Below are 22,115 nucleotides of genomic sequence, written 5' to 3' on the forward strand. Positions count from 1 at the left end.
GATTTGACCCTAGTTTTAAGATATTTGAATTTGATTGATTCTTAACTCTACAGATATATTGAACTGGAGATATGAATGTATTCTTTGATCTTTTATTTCAGAATGTGAACAGCGGACAAGAAGTTCTCGGTTGGGGTTGGTTGATGTGGGCCGGTGCTAACAATAACATAAACAATAGTCCGTTTATAATAAATTCATTGAGTGATCTCGGACCAATACGACAAATACAGTGTTCGGAGAAATCGCTATTCATCTTGACAAAATCTGGAAAAGTCTATTCGATGTCTTACAACACGGAAACAACGGTAAATATTCTATTTCAATGAGTTTGTATTTTATGTAGTATTTGACAATGTTGCCACCTTACTTCTTGGCTTGGCAACCATCTTAGTGCTGCCGTGTTTCTAGGAAAAATGGAAAAATACTGTTGCAAGTCTCGGCAGCTTCATTTGTTTAAAATGTAATGCTTTAGTGTTGAAATGATTTTAAAAATCAAGTGAAATATGAATTCTGGTGATAGACTCATCATGTTCCCTGCAAGTGGATTTTTATCTTCTAATCAGAATGACATGTAACTAATTGGCTGGAAATATTAACAAACTGATTCATTCTCAATGTTCATTGGTCAATGCACGTAATAGCACTACATGCACGTAATAGCCCCATTACCAACATAAAAAGAAAACTCTTTTTCAGTTTTAACTTGCAAGAATGATCATGGGAGCTTGCTTGATTATATATATATATATGTACATGACGTATGTTTAATTCATTTTTCAGCAAAGTCAACTCGTTGAGGGATTCAATGATAAAGAAGTCATAGCAGTTGCAGCACATCCGGATGGTAAACATCAGCTAGCTTTAACGTCTGATAATGATGTTTATTCCTGGGGCGATGGCGATGGTGGAAGACTCGGCCATGGAGACACTAAGTAAGTTCACTTTGCTGTTAACATCTCCCGGGTGGAGGGGTTAGAGACATCTCATACTACTTAGTGTGCCAGCCTAAGAAGCGGAAGAGAATTTATTTAAGATAAGCATGTGAGTTGGAGAAATGAAGTGATGTTGATGCTGTCTCAAGGCTTTACAACCATCATTTCCTAGCACAAACTTCGCAACAATTCATTGAGTGAATATCGAGACACTCCCGAAAAAGGCATCAAACGCATCTCGTTGGGTTGTCGATCTGATTTTATTTGAAAATAAAAAAACATGTCTTCAATGATATTAAATTTCACGATAAGAAAAATATCTTATCTATAAAATGCAAGCAGCATAATTGAATTTTATCCATAAATCATTTTAGTACCAGTAATTGATATCAAGATGACTGCCCTTCCAATATAAGTCTGCAAATGGTTAAATGAACTGATTTGAACTCCAGAATTCAATTAATCATATATCTGAGGTGTTTGTTGTCAGTACCGTAATTGCGGCATTCAACAGGTACTGGTACATAGGAAATTATTGCATCCCGTCATTTACCATTCATTGAAATATCTCTTATAGCGCTCGAGCTGTTCCGACTAAAATCAACTCGTTAGCCGGTAAACAGGTCATCGGGATCCGAGTCGGTGGAAATTACAGCGCCGCTGTTACTGGACAGGGTGAACTGTATACGTGGGGTCGAGGAATCTACGGTCGTCTCGGACACGGAAACAGCGAAGATCATTTAACGCCGACACCGGTCACCGGATTGAAAGGACAGAGAGTAGTAGACGTGGCACTCGGTAGTGGAGACGCTCAGACGCTAGCCGTCACAGATACTGGTAATTCTTACAGTTGGCTTTTCTCCGGAATTCCAATTCTATTTATGTTGTCAATCTTAATTTTTCGTAGGGAAGATTGTGGTCACGAAAATTTCATTTTCAGCCGTAATCAAAGTAAACTTTTCAATAAACATGCTTTACTTGCTTTACTTTAACTGAGCTCCTGACTCGGTTTTCCTCACAAGCCTAAGATACTTCAAACATGTCTGTACTTAATCCATCTGAAATATCAAGAAAGGTTTATTGTGAAATTCGACAGCCAGCAGTAAAAATCTGTTCATGACATCATTAATAAACGTTTACCGATTATAGTTAGCTATATGCATGTGGTGCAATGTACTGAATATATTTGTAGGTTCCGTGTATTCATGGGGAGATGGCGATTACGGTAAACTAGGACATGGTCGCAGCGATGGTTGTAAATCACCGAAACATATCGAGAAATTACAATCGCAACATGTAACACGCGTTTATTGCGGAGCCCAATTCAGCATAGCTTTAACGAAAAATGGACGCGTCATCACCTGGTACGAGATATCGGCACTAATTATTCGCATAGCCTGGGTATCAAATTTACCCATTACGATAATTCTTCAAGCCTTTATCAGGGGTGGATCCAGCCAGACTATTTGACCGAACTTTTGAACTTTCTATGCTTACTCTGATTATAAGAACATGGCAAGAATAAGAAAAAGAGAAAAAATTAAAGTAATGAATTTATGTAATTACATACATAAATCAGAATTTTTAGCGAAGAGACAATTTTGACTGTGTTACGTAAGCATGGTCTAGATTCACCCCTGGCTATCCAGGAATTGGACTAATTTGAAACAAAATTGATCAAATAAGTGAATAATTATTCTAGGAGGCTAGGGATTCGATTTCTAACTTTATATCTCTAAAAAAACCAACAATTTAGATTTGTTGTGATTTTAGGGGAAAAGGCGATAACCATCGACTAGGGCACGGTACCGAGGGTCACATGCGCGAACCGAAACGTATCGAAGCTTTGGCTCAGAAGAAGGTGTTGGACATCGCTGTCGGTTCGATGCACACGCTGGCAATCACAGAGGACGGTGAGGTCTATAGCTGGGGTCGTAACGATCAGGGACAACTCGGTGATGGCAGTAAAATAGAGCCTACTAGGATGAAAATACTCGATGGTAAACATATCATAGGAGCTGCATGCGGACCCGGACAAGTAAGCATTCTAGCGTTAAAGATAAAGTGAAACCTCTACAACAAACACCATTTGTTCTGTGCATAACCTCATTGAGGAGGTGTTCACTAAAAATTATGGGATTATTATATTATCAAAGACTGGAGGCTGATATTCCGAGATGCTTATGTACTTTAATCTGAATATTTAATTCGCAGAGTTTTGTATGGTCATCGAACAGTTACTGTGCGACCAGCGCTCGTATACCGTTTGTCGTTGATGTGTGTAAGCAGACGTTCGAACAGTTAGACGAGCTATTAGCTGAAGTTTGCGAAGGTATGGATGGCAGAAATGACTGGCCACCTCCGCAAGAGAAAGAATGCATGGCAGTGGCTGCCCTGAATATACTCAGTCTTCAGGTTTGTAAACCATTTAAGTACCAGCCAAAATAATCAAGTCTTTATTTTGTGGCTCAAAACTCATACATGTAGAAAATAAGAAATCATAGAAATAGTGAACTGACTAAAGTAATTCCAGGGCTTACAGTAGTTCATTTGAGATTAACTATAAGGCCCAAAGTAATGGTGCTTTATCACAGGAGTGTTTGTTTAAAATATCACTGTCACATTCTTCGTTTTGAGCTTAAAGGTTAATCTTTAACTTAAAAACTGGTAAAGAAACTGGTTTTGGTTGCATTTCACCAAAAGGATATGGTGTCACTGGATCCCTAGTTTAATAGCTGATAAAAAAGTTGTCTGCGTTGTACATTTCAGCTTCATACGGCAATTGCGCATAATGAAGACCCACAGGTTCTCGGTTTGGCTCCTGGAGGTCGATTGATCAGCAGTCTTAAACAACGCATTGTTGCTTTAGCTAGTAACAATGGTGTCATTAAAACCGTTCAATTAGCTGCACAGATGGCACTACAGAATGGCTGGTGTTTATTATTACCGACTGCAGAAGAGCGGGCGCGTGCACTGTCTTCTTTATTGCCCACTGGGGGTAAGATTTAATGAAAATATTTATTTATGTTAACACGATCTCCCATTGTGTCTTTTTGCTTACTGTGACATTATTCATAAATGGCCAGTGAGCATTGCCTATGATGGGGCTTGTTTAATATACTGGTATTATCTTTAACCTGGATGCTGACTCAATTCATTTTCAGTTTAGTTTACTCCCACGGGTTAAAGTCGATACTAGTCTTTAAATCCTGGCCTAGGGTTTTTATTATAAGGAACTTAAACATTACATTTGCGGAGTTGATGCGTTTTTCTGCAAATGAAACAATCAGCAGCGGTGGCAGAACAGGAAGTAGTGGCACATGAGAAACAGTTTTACGATGTATATCTATATGATTATTTTATTAAGGTCCTCGTGATATGACTGTATTAAGCGCAGGTCAACGTTTTATGACGGATCTGCTCGTTAGCAGTCTGATGGCAGACGGAGGGCTCGAATCTGCGCTCACAAGCGCGATCAAAAGAGAAACTCAGAAAGTAGAAGAAATAATGGTTCGTACATCGATTTCAAAGTTCATCCATGGATTTCAAACAATATGTAATGAAAATATGTGATGATTATTAATTAGGAAAAAGAATCAGTTGAAGCAGATGAACGTGATAAGGTTGGCATGGCAACAAATGAATTGAAAACTCAGGAACATGCGTTAGATGTGCAGAACGACGAAGAAAGTTCTATATCATTGTTACAGCTTATTCAACAGTTGCTTAGGTAATTAGTTCCATTCAGTGCTATCGAACTTCTCGATTTCAAACAAAAGATGGTAAAGACCATTCTTTGTAGCATTCCCTGGTTCAACCCTAAGACGGACTATATCATTTCATACATGCCCTATTGGCCTTACCATATTGTAATTGCTTATAATGTCCTTCGGACCTTAGCATGTATTTATTTTGTCTTTGCTAAATAGAACTTATTTGTAATTCAAAAAAAAAGATTGGCCTGACCATATTGTGGTAGATTTTGGTCAACATTACACAAAAAAATATCTCAGCCCCAAATTATTGATTTGTAGCATTTTGAATAGTATAGATAAAAGATACTGATACTTATTATTACTTTTAGGGCTTCATCAGCATTTAAGCCACCATTTCTCTGATTCAATATACCAGTAAAACAAATTACAGTGTAAATTCTCTATCCACTGTTAGAATAGCATCATAATAGATAGAAAAAGTATTTCCCTGAATTGGTTCATTTCATTGGTTCATCTAGATTTCCATGAAAACTAGGTTCCACTATAGTACGGTAATTTTAGTCTACTTATGATATTAGAAGAATACTCGTCACTATTTTAGGTATTACTTGTGATCATATTTTCATATTATGCCATTTGAGCCGGCTGGCTTGTGTATCCCACTTAATATTGTACAAATTATCGATACCAATACTACCTGATATGATCTTTAGAAAAGTTTGTGTACACGTTTGTGTATTCAACTCCGGTGTTTTGATATAATTAATTATCGATACCAATACTACCTGATATGATTATTCTTGAATTCATTCAATCTTTCTAGGAATGCATCGACTCAGACTCTGATGAAATTAAATATTCTCAGTCGAAACGAACCACAATCTCCAACTTCAGGAACGGATGAATCGGAGAATTGCGAAGTGTCGACTTCGTTGGATCTGTTATTGAGATTTCAGCGTCTTCTGATGGCGAAAATGTTACAGCGTACCAACGAAGACAACGGTTCAGAAAATACACGACCAAAAAGTGAACAGGGTAAATGGAAATAAATCTTTTCGAAATCTTTTTTAAGCTCATGTAAAATCGTTGAATTGTATTCAAAACCTTTTCTCAAAGTGCTAAACCTGCTTTTTAGATCTCATGTAAAATGCTTTTAATCTCATTAAAAATTTTCCATTGTTTGCCTCATGCAAAATCCCTTGCGAAAATATTTTAAATGGCATGCAAAATTCTATTACCTGCATTCAAATCCTTTTGACCATTTGATGCTTGATGCTTGGATAAGCATCGAGAAGTACTCAATTTATAGTTACAGTTTAAATGTTCTGTTCTTTTTGTTGACCCAGATCCAGAATTGTTGGGAACTGGTTCGGTGCTGAGGAAATACGTGGCTCTTATAGTGAACTACATAACTGATATACTGCCGAAAGCTGCCAGCCTTGTAGGACAAGGTTCCAAACGATTTAACATCATCGCGAAAATTGTTGAGAAAGATGTTTGTGGTAGGTTCGAATGTATATCATGTATATAGGCGAATTGACAGCTTTGTAATGAAGAAAAAAGTTGAATCTAAAAGAAAAATGTATGCTGAGTGATGAGTGATTTATTATTTGATAGTTGTGCTGGTACCGGAATTGCTCACATCGATTATTCTCCTGCAAGTTCATTCTCCACTTGTGTTGCAAGTGTCTGGTGCTGTAGAACTGCTCGAAGACGTGCTCGCTATTTTTGATAAATTCAACAGACTCGCTCCAGGTCTGTCCAAAGATGACCCGGAAGATTTGGCTTGGCCCGGAATTTGGGGTGAGTTTGAAAAAAATGCCCTTCGAAAATTGGGCGAAACTGCACAAAAACCTTCGTCTGCACATTAGCTGGCATTTACAGACCTGCTTACCCCCACGGAATTTCCGTATTTGCTACGGATTTTAATAGCTGAATACGGAAGTACGGATGCTCCGTAAAAACTACGGTTTTTCATCCGTTTTTTTCAAAATACGGATTTGTTTTATCTTCCTATATGAAAATACGGCTATAGTATATCATCACATCTGTGAACACGGTTATGAACTTTCAAAAACGGGAGTACGGGTTCTTTTACTTCTACTGCTGGTAAATCGGGTCAGAGTATTGAATATATGGCAGTGGCGTACACGTGCGTCTATCTATTCTTTCACTGCATTGCTGCTGTGTATGATCAATATAATCTCTTTACACACGCTATAGCCTACACACAGTCACTCGTGACAGCATACCAATGCTAACATAGGCGCGCGCGTTATGATTACGTTTTCATACCGTGTTTGAATGAGAAGTTTCTAAAATGAATGAACTTTCAATGAATATTTTATCGTGTCCTGAAAAATACTAACAAGTATGAATAAACGTCGAGATAAATATTTCTTCAGCTGGCAAAACCTGGGGTTATTGACTTAATTGTGGTTTTTGCTGTATTTCGTGTGGCCAGGCTTTTTTATTTTGAAGGTAGGTCTAATGTCAGAAGGCGAAATGAAAATGAAATTGTTTTTTGTATTTTCTTTTTAAACGATTATTTTCCTGACTTAATTAATAGACATTTTCATCCTTGGGGAAAACCCACTACTCAACCTTTCATCACAGTGGCAGCACCTTCCTGATACCTTTTCCATAATACTAAGTAGATTCACTCCCGGGAAAAGATCAGTATTGCTTAATTAAATGCCACATTTTGAAAATACTGTGTGTTAATACTGCTCGAGGTTTTTTATCCTTCCCATCCTCAGATTTTGGTTCTCATTGACCAGAGGAACAATGAAAAATTTAAAAAGTAAAGAATTTTCAATTTTATTTTTTTTTATTAATTCTGTTTTCTGATACTACTGATACTCTAAAGGAAACTACTGGTTTTATGATATGAAACTATTGATGCTTAATTGGAAACTATTGACAGACAAATATTTATTAAAACTACTGATGTGAGCTTATTTTTACTGAAATAAATATGCAATACTACTGATGTTGAAATTTTGGGGTAACCAGGTTTGCATTTATGGTAATAGAGCGTTTGAAAAAAGGTGGCTCCATGAAAATCCTTAAAATCACCTCATTTATCATCAACATCGATTAACGCTTTAGAATTTGCAACTATAGAAATTCAAGATGGTTGAGAATTGATAGAAATAATACACTGTAATTTAGAATTTAAGCTAAATATTCCATGTAACAATAGATAGGTGGTATATTGAAATAGGTGACATCATAAATACACAAGGAGAAGTGTTTATGCCCATATTCTAATACACATGTACATTGGGTATGTGTGCAACTTGCAAGGGAAATGCTCAAACTCTTTTGCCATCCACTGGCAGGCATTAAGGCTTTTATGAAGTTATCGATTCAATAGAGCAGAACTAGGTGAAACTAAAAATACCAAACTGTACATTTTTCCTCTTAATGTAATCTTATTGACTTTCATGTTTTGGTATCTTTACCGCTAGCCTTGTGTATACTGGGTATTGAACTAAGTAGACCTATCAATCATATCTCCCTGGAAGAAATGACATATGAGCTGCTTCTTAGCACTCGACAGTTGCCTCAGGGCAGGTCATGTTTTTGTGGGTGAAGAGAGGATGAATACCATTACTGACCCGTCAAATATTCTTACCTATTGGGAGCTCAAATAGGCCTCCCATGTTCACCAGACGATGATATATCCTACTGCTCAATGTTTTGATGAAATAGTTTAAGGCTCTGCATGTGAAATTATTGTTTTTCATCCTTGGTAGGAAATCCTTTGGATCGTTACACAAAGCGATCGCGATTGAGCGACGACATCCAAGTTATTCGTAAGGCCGACCTCGAAAATCATAATAAAGATGGCGGATTATGGGTGGTAATTCATGGCAAGGTCTATGACGTACAGGATTTTAAGAGTCAAGCTCCATGCGGTAGCGATAGATTAGTAGAATATGCGGCACGCGACGCGACGGCTGCGTTCGAAGCTGTTCATCATTCAGCTGAAGCGAGGGAGTTAATGCATGGATATTGTGTAGGACAGTATCTAGATGTAAGTATAAAGTCTTAATTGATGTTTGCTACCGAGATCTAAGTTTTCCGTTTTTCTAATTTGTTGACATATGTGAGTTTTCCAATTGATGAAATCGAATGAAGCACTCGCTCCTGGAATCAGTAGCCATCTGCCTTCGTTTCTTTGGCGTATCGCAATTTTAATATTTTTGGGGGGTTTTACCATTTACATCTCTGTTAATATGTTCTTAATAATTTTTTTGTATCTATGTTTTGGATTGGTTGATGTGTGGGACAGAGGTGTTTCAGCTTCTGGAATGCCATAAGCAATCACAGAATATGCAGCATAAGTTTTTAGGCCACTTGGCTGAAGGCCACCTGGGCATATGCTGTACCCCTGGATCTTAGTGGTGGTCTGGCATACAACAGATTTCTTGTGAACACTGTACAGATCACATTTTTTTACCATTCGTCTTCAAATCTGAATGTATTGTGTATGCCATCTTGGTTCCTAAATTTGGCTATCAACTGATACAATATTCCATGAAGAGCTTTCATTTTCATATGAGAATGAGAAATGAAATGGTCTTGACGACCAAACAAGGTCATGATATCTTAAAATATGGCCAACTGGGGGGCCACCTTTGATTAAATTTCTCATTTTTATTTTACAATTACGATTGGTATAAATTTTTTTTAAACGGCCGTTAAGGCTTCATCTTTCGTCTGCAATTCACTGCAAATAGTTACGCAACTACGAACATTTCAGTGTTTTTGGCAGCTGTACACTCAATCGGCACCGTTCGTGACTAGCTTCACTGCGGAATTATCATTAATTAACATCGCCATATCACATCATCAACTTATATTGTGCCTTAAAACCCTAACAGCCGAAATAATTGAAATGCACACACGATTTCTATCATTGAAAATTGAGAGAGTGGCCATGTTTGTGTTTGCTGCTTCGCGTAAATCCCGCGCGGTGGCGCGACCGCGCGGAGTGGGGCCGATACGTCCAGTTTTTTGTTCATGCCTGGGAGTTGACTATTGGATTAATATAATTTTTTATTGGTACCTAAGCATATTTTGTTACTGCTACAAATTGCAAAGTTGTAGTTAACAACATGTGCTATGAAATTTAAAAAAGGACCTTGTTAAGATTTACAGGCGGTCTTTCACAAAAATCTGATCGCAAAAATATCAGTTTTGAGGAGCGAGAGAGAAAAGTCTCCTCTATGATTGGATTGGCTGCAGAAATAGCACAGGCGTTTAAGCAAACTTGCAGTATCATCTTCTATTTTACTTCCGGGTTTTATTTTAAGATCAAATGTAGAATTTCAAGATCGATTCCTGTAAAATCCTGAGCTAATTTGGTTTTTGGGAATAATTCTTATTTGCTCTACAAAAGATTTATCCTTGACAACTGTGCAAAGGTGGGAAAAATGGTTTCTTTTCTCATATCGGCACTAGGCATGGATGACCTTGATATGCTAATTAGCCATGTATTTATATTGCATATCCAATTAATTTTCATTATACATTCAAATCAATGCAAGTCATAAGTCTAGTATCCTTCTATTTCTCTTGCTAATAGTTCCAACTTGACCTTTATCGGTGCATGTAGCTGCAAAAGAATGACACTCATATTTTCAGATCAGTTGGGCTTGACCCATGACATGTCAAGGGGGATGTGTTCATGGATGAATGCGCTATTCTAGTGTAATCACTGATGTGTTAATTGTAAACATCAATGACACAAAATGAGGCTTGAATTTTGAACTCGCACATAACTTCATAAATTCTAATCCTATACTTCTACTACTAGTATTTTAACTGTTACTACAGGTATCAATTTACATGGAAATACGAACAACGTTACGCATATTTTTGCCTCATCAGTGGTTCAACCTAACCTTAATTGGTAATTCAATAACTGCAGTACATATATTGCAATTTCTGGTCTCTGAGCATCAGTGCACATTTGACTTCGGAGTTTGGTGGTTCGGTGTCCGTTTGTATCGTGGTCCATTTCCGCTGATATATAGAAATAACTGAGATACAACTCGTCGCAAGAATTTGATCAGCGATTGAAAACCAGTGACCGTGCGAGTTCAAGCTGACATAATGATGATAGGAAATATATCGGATAGTGCCAGGTTTCCCGACTTGAATGGATCGCACATGACGACCACGACCGATAGTGGAGAATTCAAACCTCATCCTCGGCGTAAATACATTCATCATGCTGATGATTATAAACTGTTTCACGTGAATCTGGTATTGCAGTTCACAACTTACTTTATAGTCTGTATTGTATTCTTCGGTTTTGGGTTGGATTTTCTGTCATTCATTATTTTCAAAAGAACGTTCCGAAAACACCAGCATATTCTATTTGAGATGCTAACGACACACGTTTTTACTAGACATAACTGCTGAAATAGACCACGCTATGAAGCGTCATTATATCTACACCAGTCTCATTCGAATTATATTTGTGAATATCAGTGATCAGATAACGTTGTTAATAGCTGGAGATAGATATATCGTTGTTTGTTTACCTTTGAAAGCGGTAAGAATTGTAAGTTTGAAGGAGAGTTATATCTGCGTCGCTTTATTTGTTACAATATCAGTCGGGGAGCGGGTTCAAGTCGTGTTCAAATACGCTAATTAGCCATGGGCACAAATAGCTAAATAATAAACAGCACCGCTCCAGTAAAACTGAGCTGTTTTAGGCCCAGTTCAGCAAAAACTAAACCAAATTCACAGTCTCATCCAACCTATAAATGGTGATAACGATACTGCAAGGTATATCAACAGATTATAAATTACAGAAATTCAATCAAATTTTATTCAGCAAATACATCAAAATACAATTCTATTTTATTCTGGAGGCTGATTATTGAGATGAAGGAAAAACAAATAAATCTCAAGCATTTGTTCCTTGCATCCGCCTGTCTGAGTAACTTAAAAAAGGTTTTTGGAAGAAAATATCAACAGGTTTAACTCTTCGAGTCTTGATATCCGATAATCGTTAGCACTATCATAAGACACATCTCATGCGGAATATGGAGTACATTCTCCCCAAACTTGAGAGTTTGATACAGACACCATTTTATCTATTTGTAGTGCATTCCTATTCCTATTTCTATGCATATTTTATAACTGCAATCAATTGCCAAGTTGAAGCTTATATGTGGTGAGTTTCAAGGTCATTGATTTCTGTATTTATTCTCCGGAGGGTGTTGAATATTGACACTGTCAGATTTTTAACATTTCACCAAGTCGGTATGGTGTTTCTGGACCCCAAGTTTTATTTGGTAGTTAACAAGAGTGAAGAAAATAAATGTTTAACTGAATTCCAATGTGTGAATTGACTATTTCAGCCTGAAGATGATGTTGTCCATGTAGCGGATATGATGTTTGTTTCGTCACCATTGATGGACACCGAGCGAACACTGGGGGTATTGCTTGGTCTTCACGCATACAGCCAGACATGTAGTACACCGTTATCTGAAGAGGAAGAAGAACATAAACACTGGCTGGAATCGGATTTCTTCCGGGGGGGTTTACAGATCCTACAACCTCAAGATCCATTTGAAGAGGAAAAGGGAGAGGTTCGCACTCCCAGTTCTTGTACTACAACACCTGGTAAGTTTTTTAAAATAACCAGTAGAAATGATACCTTGTTTCCACAATCGGCCTGGTTTCTTTTTTTATATACTGCAATGAAATTTGCAATCAGTTCATTTCTATAACTGCCGGATCTGTTATTGTTAGCTTGATGATGATTTCAAACAAGAACTGTACTGCTGAAATGAGAAACAAGGTATAAATTTTTTAGCTGTATTTTTTTCAAATTATTCAACTGAGTTGTTATCGGGGAATTCTTTGTACCTATGGTTTGAATTCGTTGAGGGGTAATGCGGGTATCTTTCGATTGGCTTGCATGACTTTGCAACCCCATCGACATTTTTGGACTTAGTAATATGCATCAAAATTATTTCTATTTAGGCACCACTCCTACAACGGAATCAAGGGTTCCTCCGCAGCAAGTTGATAAAGAACGATTGATCGAACAACAAACTTTGCAGTTTGATGCCTCCCACCCGTTTCTACAAGCACTCGCTGAAAGTCGCGTGCAGGAGGATCATGTTAAAGTATTTCTTGGTTATGTTGAAAGATACTGTCGACACCATCATTTAATAACTCCAATTACATTCCCATCTGATCATCCTGTTGAGGAAGTTGGTCGGTAAGTCATCAGTTGATACGATCCTAGAATCATTCTCTGGGAATTCGGATAATGCTATTGACCACTGTGTTTCTTCATCAATATGTGATTCAATAAAAGATTTATGAATTGTAACATTTCAAACCTAGAAATTTCTCTGATTCACTTTTTTGTGTTATCACATGGAAAAATCGGGGAAAACCTAGGGGCTTTGTAAATGGGTGGAAAGTGGCCACCCTGACGGGGAATTCTATGGATTGTCTGAAATTTGAACTGTTCATGACTGATTAGTTAACAAATGATGAATTTACATTTAGGTTGTTGATGGCTGTCTTGTTGAAACACAGCGACTTAGGACACGTGGCTCTTTCTCTAGTGGATCATGGTATAGGAGAACCATCCCATAAAACCGTGTTACCGCGTTCCATCGCAGAAGTTTGTAAAGTTGTCTGTCAAGTGAAACGATCATTAATCAAGGTAAAGTATATTTTGATGCTCTTGAATTCTTAACCCTTCCAAAGAGTTGACTTGACTCAAAAATAGTTTTAATGGTTTTAAGTCTTAAGTACTGTCTAAGAAAGTTATTGAGAGTTAGGTTCCTTTCTGTTGATATCAGATACGTGTATATGAAAAAAATAACTATCGAATCATTGGTAAAATCCAAACGGAGAAGTTCAAAATTTAATTTCCAGGTATTTCTTATAAAACAACTACCTGTGACTATTCATAATTATGATGATAATCACAGGAATAACAATAGGGTTTTCTGCCAAATAGGTGTAAATCACAAATGAAAGTGTCATTTATGAAAAATATAATTTGTCACTAAATTATTTGCTCGAGAAGAAAGGATAGAATTTTTTAGGTTAGTCTTTCACTGGTCAAGCAGTGAAGGGCTTAAATACATGTCCGTTTAAGCAAGCGTGTGAAAGCAAAAAATAATGCCATTTTTTAGATGCATCAAGACCTAGGTCGTTCATATAAAGAGGTGTGTGCTCCGATGATTGAAAGATGTCATTTTCTATTCAACGAACTTCGACCGGCGGTTGGAAACGAGGTTTATTCCCTGACCAGTTCTAGATTACTAAAAAGCACTCCGCGATGGAAAACTATCGTTCGTAGAATCATCGTCGAAAAGCAAAATGAGAAAAGTAGGTATCGCCGGTCTTCAGTCTGAGTTGCTAATTAATCTACGATTGCCAGGGACAGTCCTTGGAAAATGCTCTTCTGTCTTAGATCAAGTCATCCTTTACTTGCTGAAAATCATTAGGTCTCTAGAAATAGTTTAAATTCTCAAGTCTTCTTTGTATCCAAGATTTTTACTTCTCATCTCAAATTCCATAACCTAAGTGAACCTGAGATTGTAAAGCCATGTTTTCTTTGAACAAACTTCACAACTGAATATCTTGTCTTCGAATAGAATTATTAGCAGAACGTAACAATGAACCTGCGGCGGAGATTACCGACTCAACCGATAGCCCCAGTTTACCCGACGACAAGAAATCCGATGATGATCAAACAATCACCGAGCAACAGCCTGTGCAGATGCTTTCAGATACCAATAGTAGAATTCCTAAAAAGGTAATTTATACGTGACATGTCTTAAGAATTCGGAAGGAATTACATCTGACACCCAATACCATTTTAGAGCAGTTTCTGCTATTTGAATCTCTTAAATTTCTTTTTCATTGGAAATTCGCCTTAAAAACCTAGTTTTATCAAAAAATGAACTTTTGTCTGATATTCAAAGGATAATGAATGCTTTCAATATGAGACTAGAATATGACTACTATTTTGCGTTAAGAACTACTCCAAATACCAAGGCATACCAAATGGATATACCTCGTTAATACGGTTCTCTTACACACGAAACCCGTTTATTAAGATTATTTTCAGCGTGTCCCAGCTAACATATTCTATATCAATCCAGATTTGTATGAGACGAAACCTGTTTTATACGACAATTTCAATTCTGTCCAAGTTAGTACAGGTCTTGTCATAGATGGTCCATTTGATTAGTTTGCTACCTCTGTTTAGGTTGTCCTCAAAAATTATCAACTTTTGTATTGTTTACTTGATGAAGAATAATTTCCTTGCTTCTCATTTGCTTGTTTTGACTATTTTGAGGCACTTTTACAAAACTGAATCGATGATCGATTCAAATTGTACATTTACGGTATTCAGTTCGGTGAATCTGGTTTGGTAAATAAATAAACACTTTAATGGATGCAGTTAAATAAGTCAATTTATTGAATTCCACTAACTTGCTCGGCGACATGGCGTCCGTCCTCCGTGACTGCGGCTGAAGACATGTGTTACTAGGATTCATCTCTCAATTATTCGACTCAATTTACGGAAACTGTTTCGATTTACTAACCCCTTTCAATTTCTAACATCGCATCACATTCAGTTTTGTAAAATTGCCTTGGAAAATGGTCCGTAATTCTAAAATTTTTGGCTTAAAAACAATCTATTTAGGATTTTTGGCAGCCGGTAGTCGATGCAGTGACCAACCGTAAGAAATATCTGTGGTTGAAACAGCGATTGACCGGTGCCGTACCAGAAACGACGCTCATGAACAAAATCGTCGACTTCGTTTTATATGAAAATCCAATTGACGTCGAGAAACTGCGAATGTCGCTTTGTTATCAGGTGTGTAATTTTCAAAAGTATCAGAATATAATTATCAGTATAAGTCTGCTATAGAAAAATAAGATAAAAGTGAAATTTTATGTAAGCGTTGACTGTGATTGACCAGGGTAAGAGTTGTTACTTGGTCAGTATGCGTATATTATTTAGACTGAGTTGATAGATACAATGTAGTTCAAATCACTTGTGTTTTAAGAAAGTTACAATGTCTTTAAAATGATAGCTTGATTTCATTGATGTATCTAATAGAAGGTGGCCATGAGAATATTTTAAGTTATAGCATTTGTGGAGACATTCATTTCTTTATTTGGGTGGCTTAAGATGGACTTGCTAATCAGCTAAGAGTTGTCATTACCGAAAGTTAATTTCTGGTCTTAAAATTTTGCTTGTATGTCTACAAGTATTTCGTCATATATAAAAATGGTACTTTTGTTTTTTGTAGGTGAAGAGAGCCGAGTTACGTCTCCGAGGCATCCAGAACATTCTAAACCTCGTACATAAGGACTACCTCATACCTTCGGTCAAGTATGCGATCTTCAGTGGCTGGCTGAACGTCATAACTATTGGCAAGAATGCCAGGTAAAATTGAAAATGACAAACTCTGGCTTACGATAAGCAAGGTGTTTTAGAATTTAGAACGAATAGTGACAAATTTGAAAAACTATTGTTTTGTAGTAAACTGTTACCGCATTGTCTCGCCGATGTGAACCTGATTCCACCATGTGACCGCGTTCTGCTGGAGATGACATTCTCCGAGTTGAATAAATGGGCCATTTCGCTGTTGCGCGACTGTATTATGGAAGCGGACATGACTTTCAAATCTCGTGGAATCAACCCAGCTCAACTACTCGATAATAGCAAGGTAGATTTGGTCGATCATGATTATATTTCATAGAGTGATAAAATATATAGACTGCAGTATGTACCTTTGAGACATCTTTCAAGAAATTACTATTCACAAATACTAACCTCAATGTGTATTATTTGATGCCTGTGAAGAAAAGTCCTCCAGTATGTGATATTTTTACAGGATAAATTAAGTATAGGTGTGCTGCCAGTATCGCGATTCATGTTAGCAGCAATCGGAATTCTAACTGTCAATCATCAGGCTAATGGAGCATGCCTACTCCTCAACTCTGGTGCGCTTGCTTTAACACAGAGTATTTTCAGACTTATAGGTAAGACATAGTCATCAAGGACAATCATCTTTAGATAACTTTAGATAAAGTAGCCATAATGCTGCAGCTAACAATCAGTTTCAACTTATGCTGATAAGTCTTCATAAGGGCCCAGTTGGAGGTGACTAAAATGTTTATAAGACTAATGTTATGTTGTGAGATTGAATTAAGAACCCAAAAAGACTTAGGATGGTCTTAAATCCAAGGGTGCTGGCTCCTGGTGATAAACAGGATATATGTTAAGACCGAAAATGCTAATAATAATCAAATGTAGGTAAATGATATGCAGGCCTTACTACTAAATGTAACTGAAATTATACATAATGACGCATCGCAAACTGTTCTCTGCAACTGCCAGCAACGCTAGTCACAACAAGTCACGCAAGTTCAACTTTCTGCATGGTGATACAACCGTCTCTGCCGGTTGCATCGGACATATGCTGCTCTTGCAACTGACAGAGGCTAGTGGCACATCATCATTGATCGCAGTGAACCCAAGTGCCCATCTGTAATCAGTTGCAGCCTATTACAACACATGTTGGCCTACCCCTCCCTACCTTTAACCACAGATTCATGAAATATTAAAATGTTTAAGGCTTTATATATAGTAGGTAAGAACGGATCCATTTACTCCATATACACTTTGAAAGCTAACTGGGTTTTTTTTTTCATATTTTAGGTCCAGATCCGGATGCTTTGACTCAAGATTGCGGCAGTACGGTCTGTGCAGTCTTAGAAGAACAGCGCCCCAAGCGACAGACTCAAGTTGCTCCAATTACTGGTCCAGAGTTGGCATCTATGATGAAAGTTGGAACACGGGTTGTACGAGGAGTTGACTGGAAATGGGGAGATCAAGTATGTTGTCCAAAACTTGTAATTCTTTTCTGAAGATCAGAGTACAGAGATTGACAATATACATAAACTAATATAGTATTTTTGTACTTTCAACAATTATTTACGATCCGTCAACATTTCAGTGATGACTATTTTTGTTCATCTAATTTCTTGCCTTTATTCTTAACAATATTATTGTAATGCGAGTTCATTATACTGATACTGGTGTAATTGGTTCCTTTATGTTTTCAAAACCCCTTGCAATGCTATTGTGTTAAGTAATCAAGAGTTCTGTGAGAATCCACCAGGTTTGGTTTTCTGTGCATCAATCACTACTAAAATTGAAATGAACCAACATTTCGGATAAATTAAACTTTTTGGCCGTTGATATGATGATATTTCGGGAGCCTGAAAGTCCATTTTGAGATAAGTTTAAAATGACTACTGAGTGAAAGAGGAGTCATCTGGTGCTATGCCAGAACCTCTTTGAATGACTTTTTCAGTTTGGTCTAGGCTTTGAATTAAAATATAATGGCATCTTTCCTTCATACTGAATTAAAAGTCAACATCAATATACTTAACTGAAATGGAACTCAATATGATATAACTATACGTCTTTGTTTAGGATGGTCCAGCGCCTAGTACCGGTACAGTAATCGGTGAATTAGGTGAGGACGGTTGGATACGTGTTCAATGGGATACCGGTAGTACAAACTCCTATCGTATGGGTAAAGAAGGCAAATATGATCTGAAACTGGCCGATCCACCCCCTCTTCCTGATAATGAGGAAGAAGAAGAGGAAGAGGGAGAAATTGGTAAGAAACAACATCCAGACTAAGTGATTAGATTATGTTTACATGTATGAATGCCTTTGGTTCTCGGCAAAACATTTGGAAAGGCGTTAGCTATGTCACTCAAGTCATTAATTTCCCAAATTTCTCCTTAATAAACTCAATTGGTACCGTACTTACATAACCGTTCAAACAAGGCTAGACTGGAAAGGGTTGAGTTCAGATGTGATTTCGTTGTTCGTTTTTTCAGTTTATGAGACGATAAAAGAAGAAAGTAAACATCCTACAGCTCTAATCAGACGATCAAACTTACACTTCCTGCAGACGATCTCAATATTAACGGCAATACACGCGAATCACATGCAGACCGATTCGATCAACATACTCTGCGGTCTGCTGCGTACTATCGTCAAGAATAGTCTGCGCGACAATTGCGATGTTAGTTCCTCGTCGACAGCCCGGGAGCAGCATCTGACATGGGCAACGCTCGGTTTCGTGCGTAGTATCGCGACATGCGACAATATTTGCCATTCTCTGAGCTTGGATAAATGGGTTAATTTATTGTTACAAATAATTGGCGATGACGTCGATAGTTTGGCTCAACAGTTGCTTCCTCAGCAGGTAAAAAACTATTCATTGAAATGGACGTATTGCAGTGGTGATATATTTCACATGAAATATATTCATACACTGATGTGTAAAAGAATTTTATGATTCGCATTGAAATATCTTATAAACATATAATCTCCAGCGTTTCAAATCAAATCCAGGAAGAAAGACACTCTAAATATTTGGATGGATATATGAAAGTTGTGGGTACTGGAGTGTGTAATGGGTAGTGTAGTGTGATCTGTGTGCATTTGTGGCCAGCACACAGATCACATTGTTCAATGGGGTTTGGTCCAGGACTCGCGAGGTTTCCAACAACACGGAAGTAACGTGTAATAAATGATGACTTGAATTGCATGACTACCTACCACCCCTCATTATTGTTGGAAAACTAAACGTTCGGCACTGACTAAAAATTAGTAATAACATTTTAGAAATGGCCAGAATTTTAACTTAGGCTCTATCTCATTTTTATTTTACAATTACGATTGGTATAAATTTTTTTTAAACGGCCGTTAAGGTTTCATGTTTCGTCTGCAATTCACTGCAAATAGTTACGCAACTACGAACATTTCAGTGTTTTTGGCAGCTGTACACTCAATCGGCACCGTTCGTGACTAGCTTCACTGCGGAATTATCATTAATTAACATCGCCGTATCACATCATCAACTTATATTGTGCCTTAAAACCCTAACAGCCGAAATAATTGAAATGCACACACGATTTCTATCATTGAAAATTGAGAGATTGGCCATGTTTGTGTTTGCTCCTTCGCGTAAATCCCGCGCGGTGGCGCAACCACATGCAGTGGGGCCGATACGTCTAGATCCATCATCCTTTGAAAAATGTTAAAAAATTATGAAATATGGTTTAGCGTTTCAAAATAGTTAGCTGTACTACTATGCCGCAATGTCAAATGACTGAGGTGTCAATCCTATTCCTATAGGATAGGCTTGCAACCTTAATGATGACCACTGAACCACCAAGATAGTCATCATATTTTTTTGTTCCCTGTGTCCATTCTCAAAAACCAAATCCCTGATATAAAGTCCTTGAAATCCATAAAGCGCCATAAACAAACAAGCTTTATTTGACTGAAATGATTTATGTATCCAAAAATACATACCAGTAACACCTCTTTTTGTAATTATAGTATTACCCTGTCTATAACAATCTTTTTGTGTGATATGTGGTTTGAAACATACAATTGAACAAGTTTGATTAAGTGGTTTCATGAAACTAAGATAGAATGGCATGATTATTTTCTACAGATATTAGCGTTACGGTTGATGAGAGCAGTTTTACCATCATGGGATCTCCGACATAGCGCATCTAGAATGAAAGATTTCACTGAGAAAATGTTTGCGATTCTTGGCCGACTTCTGATGTTCTGTAACGTGGATTCAACTTTCTCTCTCACTGGTAAATTCATTGTGATTGTGTGAGCTCTACTGTACTCTACTCTACATGTTTATCTTTTCTATCATAAAATGAAAAAAATGAAAAATATCAGAAAATTCAAAAATATCAAAATTCACTCTCTTTATTGAAACTAAAAATGATGATATAACTTTCAGATTTTTCACCATGACCATTGTCACTGTGAAGAAAGGTTATGATATATATTACGTATAAGCTCTGTCCTTGGGTCCATTTTCACAAAGCTGGTGGGTTTTATTATACATGTACATATAATCTTGTAATGACTCTTGGAATGGTCAGATGTTTCCACCATTATTGAAGATTTCTTGAGTTGTAACGTTTATTCCTATGCCTATGAACTTTGTGACCCCTAACATAAAATCACTTTTCATTCATAAGCCTGGTAACAATAGTTAAGATATTTTAGAAATTGTTGGCATTGGTGATTTCACCTAATCAAAGGATGACTGTGGCAATCCTTAAATATGATCAAAAATGGATCGAAAGTTGATGCACTAGTCCAGCTGTATATAATCAATTTAAGAACTAATTGAGGGTCTAGTTTCATGAAAGACATTAAGTTTCAAATGTTTAATTGTAAGTTTAGATTGTTGTAGATATTGAAATAACAATTGAACCAAATGAGTTAAACATTTCCATGAAACTGGGTTGAGGTGTGTGATCCGAAAATTAAATTTCAACTGAAAACGTCTGAATAGTATACACACAAGACATTTTGGTTTCTCAACAGGTTTTAACTGAGGCTGCCTTAGTTCAAAAATTGGAAAGACAAATTTTTCAAAAACGTATAACTTTCTCATTTAGATTCACCGAAAAGGAACAGACGAAATTCTCGTGTAGCCGTTTCGATGACGGCGTCGTATTCGAGCACACTTGCCGAGGAACTCGTAACGCTGCTGCGCAAACTACACTCACTCGACAGTTGGAATGGAATAATTAACAATTTCATTGTTAGTAAATTATTCATTGTTAACGATGTCCTTCAAAAGACTGATCAGGTAACTAACATCATATGCTCTCTAGCAGTCGTTGGTCCTTGGACCAGTTGCACAGTCATGACTAAAATTCAAAAGCAGTCCTAAATGTTATGTTGTTAGATCGGCCATAGAACTAAGATAAGATAAGATAGGATTATGCATTTATAGCCTAGAACGATTATTATTGGGTCCCTCCAGAAATAGGTACTGATTTAAATAGAAATGTTTTGAGCTGTCGTTTGAATGCTGGGAGAGAGTCATTGTTGGTTTATAGTAGGGAATTCCACATTATGGATGCAAGCAAGCAAGTGTCCCAAATACATATCCGCCAAATGACTTTAGACAATACAAGACTTACTGAGAGAGGGTTCTGTGACTTAGAGCAAAGTGTTCAGACTGGTCTGTAAACTATTAAGTGGCTGGGGAGGTTGGAGTTTGCCAGGTTATGCAGGAATGAAAATCTTCCGACCATAGACGGATTTCCGACCTTTGCGGGCGTCACATCGGAGTTCTCCGTAGTTAGGAGTGCTCCTTAAGACGGTTTTCGGCAGTTGTTAGCACAACTGTTGAGTCGGAGAAACCAATATGGCGTCTCATTCAAAAAGCGGCTCTAATTCAGGCCCAAACTATTAACTTTTTGACCAAAAGGAAGTAAGTTTTTTGGCTAAAAGTTACTGATTTTTGTTCCCCAAAAAAATTCTTTTTCAATATGGGCCGTTTTCATCCCTGGTTATGGAGGCATTTGAAAATAA

At 37.2% G+C, this 22,115-nt stretch overlaps 1 protein-coding gene across 1 annotated transcript in view; it reads left to right on the plus strand.

Moving 5' to 3' along the window:
- LOC141904906 (E3 ubiquitin-protein ligase HERC2-like) overlaps positions 1 to 22,115 on the plus strand; it is an 82,536-nt gene that overhangs the window by 10,384 nt on the left and 50,037 nt on the right. The window contains exons 8-34 of the mRNA XM_074793517.1: positions 102 to 305; positions 781 to 932; positions 1,510 to 1,769; positions 2,125 to 2,296; positions 2,706 to 2,970; positions 3,147 to 3,347; positions 3,702 to 3,930; positions 4,300 to 4,442; positions 4,520 to 4,662; positions 5,472 to 5,650; positions 5,995 to 6,150; positions 6,266 to 6,451; positions 8,410 to 8,690; positions 12,034 to 12,298; positions 12,662 to 12,902; positions 13,199 to 13,358; positions 13,837 to 14,032; positions 14,302 to 14,462; positions 15,360 to 15,533; positions 15,973 to 16,109; positions 16,206 to 16,392; positions 16,561 to 16,708; positions 17,388 to 17,563; positions 18,168 to 18,357; positions 18,584 to 18,954; positions 20,215 to 20,365; positions 21,191 to 21,384. Coding sequence (XP_074649618.1) covers positions 102 to 305; positions 781 to 932; positions 1,510 to 1,769; positions 2,125 to 2,296; positions 2,706 to 2,970; positions 3,147 to 3,347; positions 3,702 to 3,930; positions 4,300 to 4,442; positions 4,520 to 4,662; positions 5,472 to 5,650; positions 5,995 to 6,150; positions 6,266 to 6,451; positions 8,410 to 8,690; positions 12,034 to 12,298; positions 12,662 to 12,902; positions 13,199 to 13,358; positions 13,837 to 14,032; positions 14,302 to 14,462; positions 15,360 to 15,533; positions 15,973 to 16,109; positions 16,206 to 16,392; positions 16,561 to 16,708; positions 17,388 to 17,563; positions 18,168 to 18,357; positions 18,584 to 18,954; positions 20,215 to 20,365; positions 21,191 to 21,384 — 5,322 coding nt within the window. The remainder of the gene's footprint in view (positions 1 to 101; positions 306 to 780; positions 933 to 1,509; positions 1,770 to 2,124; positions 2,297 to 2,705; positions 2,971 to 3,146; positions 3,348 to 3,701; positions 3,931 to 4,299; positions 4,443 to 4,519; positions 4,663 to 5,471; positions 5,651 to 5,994; positions 6,151 to 6,265; positions 6,452 to 8,409; positions 8,691 to 12,033; positions 12,299 to 12,661; positions 12,903 to 13,198; positions 13,359 to 13,836; positions 14,033 to 14,301; positions 14,463 to 15,359; positions 15,534 to 15,972; positions 16,110 to 16,205; positions 16,393 to 16,560; positions 16,709 to 17,387; positions 17,564 to 18,167; positions 18,358 to 18,583; positions 18,955 to 20,214; positions 20,366 to 21,190; positions 21,385 to 22,115) is intronic.

This window comes from Tubulanus polymorphus, chromosome 5, assembly GCF_964204645.1.
Source record: "Tubulanus polymorphus chromosome 5, tnTubPoly1.2, whole genome shotgun sequence".
In the NCBI taxonomy this organism is placed as follows: Eukaryota; Metazoa; Nemertea; class Palaeonemertea; order Tubulaniformes; family Tubulanidae; genus Tubulanus; species Tubulanus polymorphus.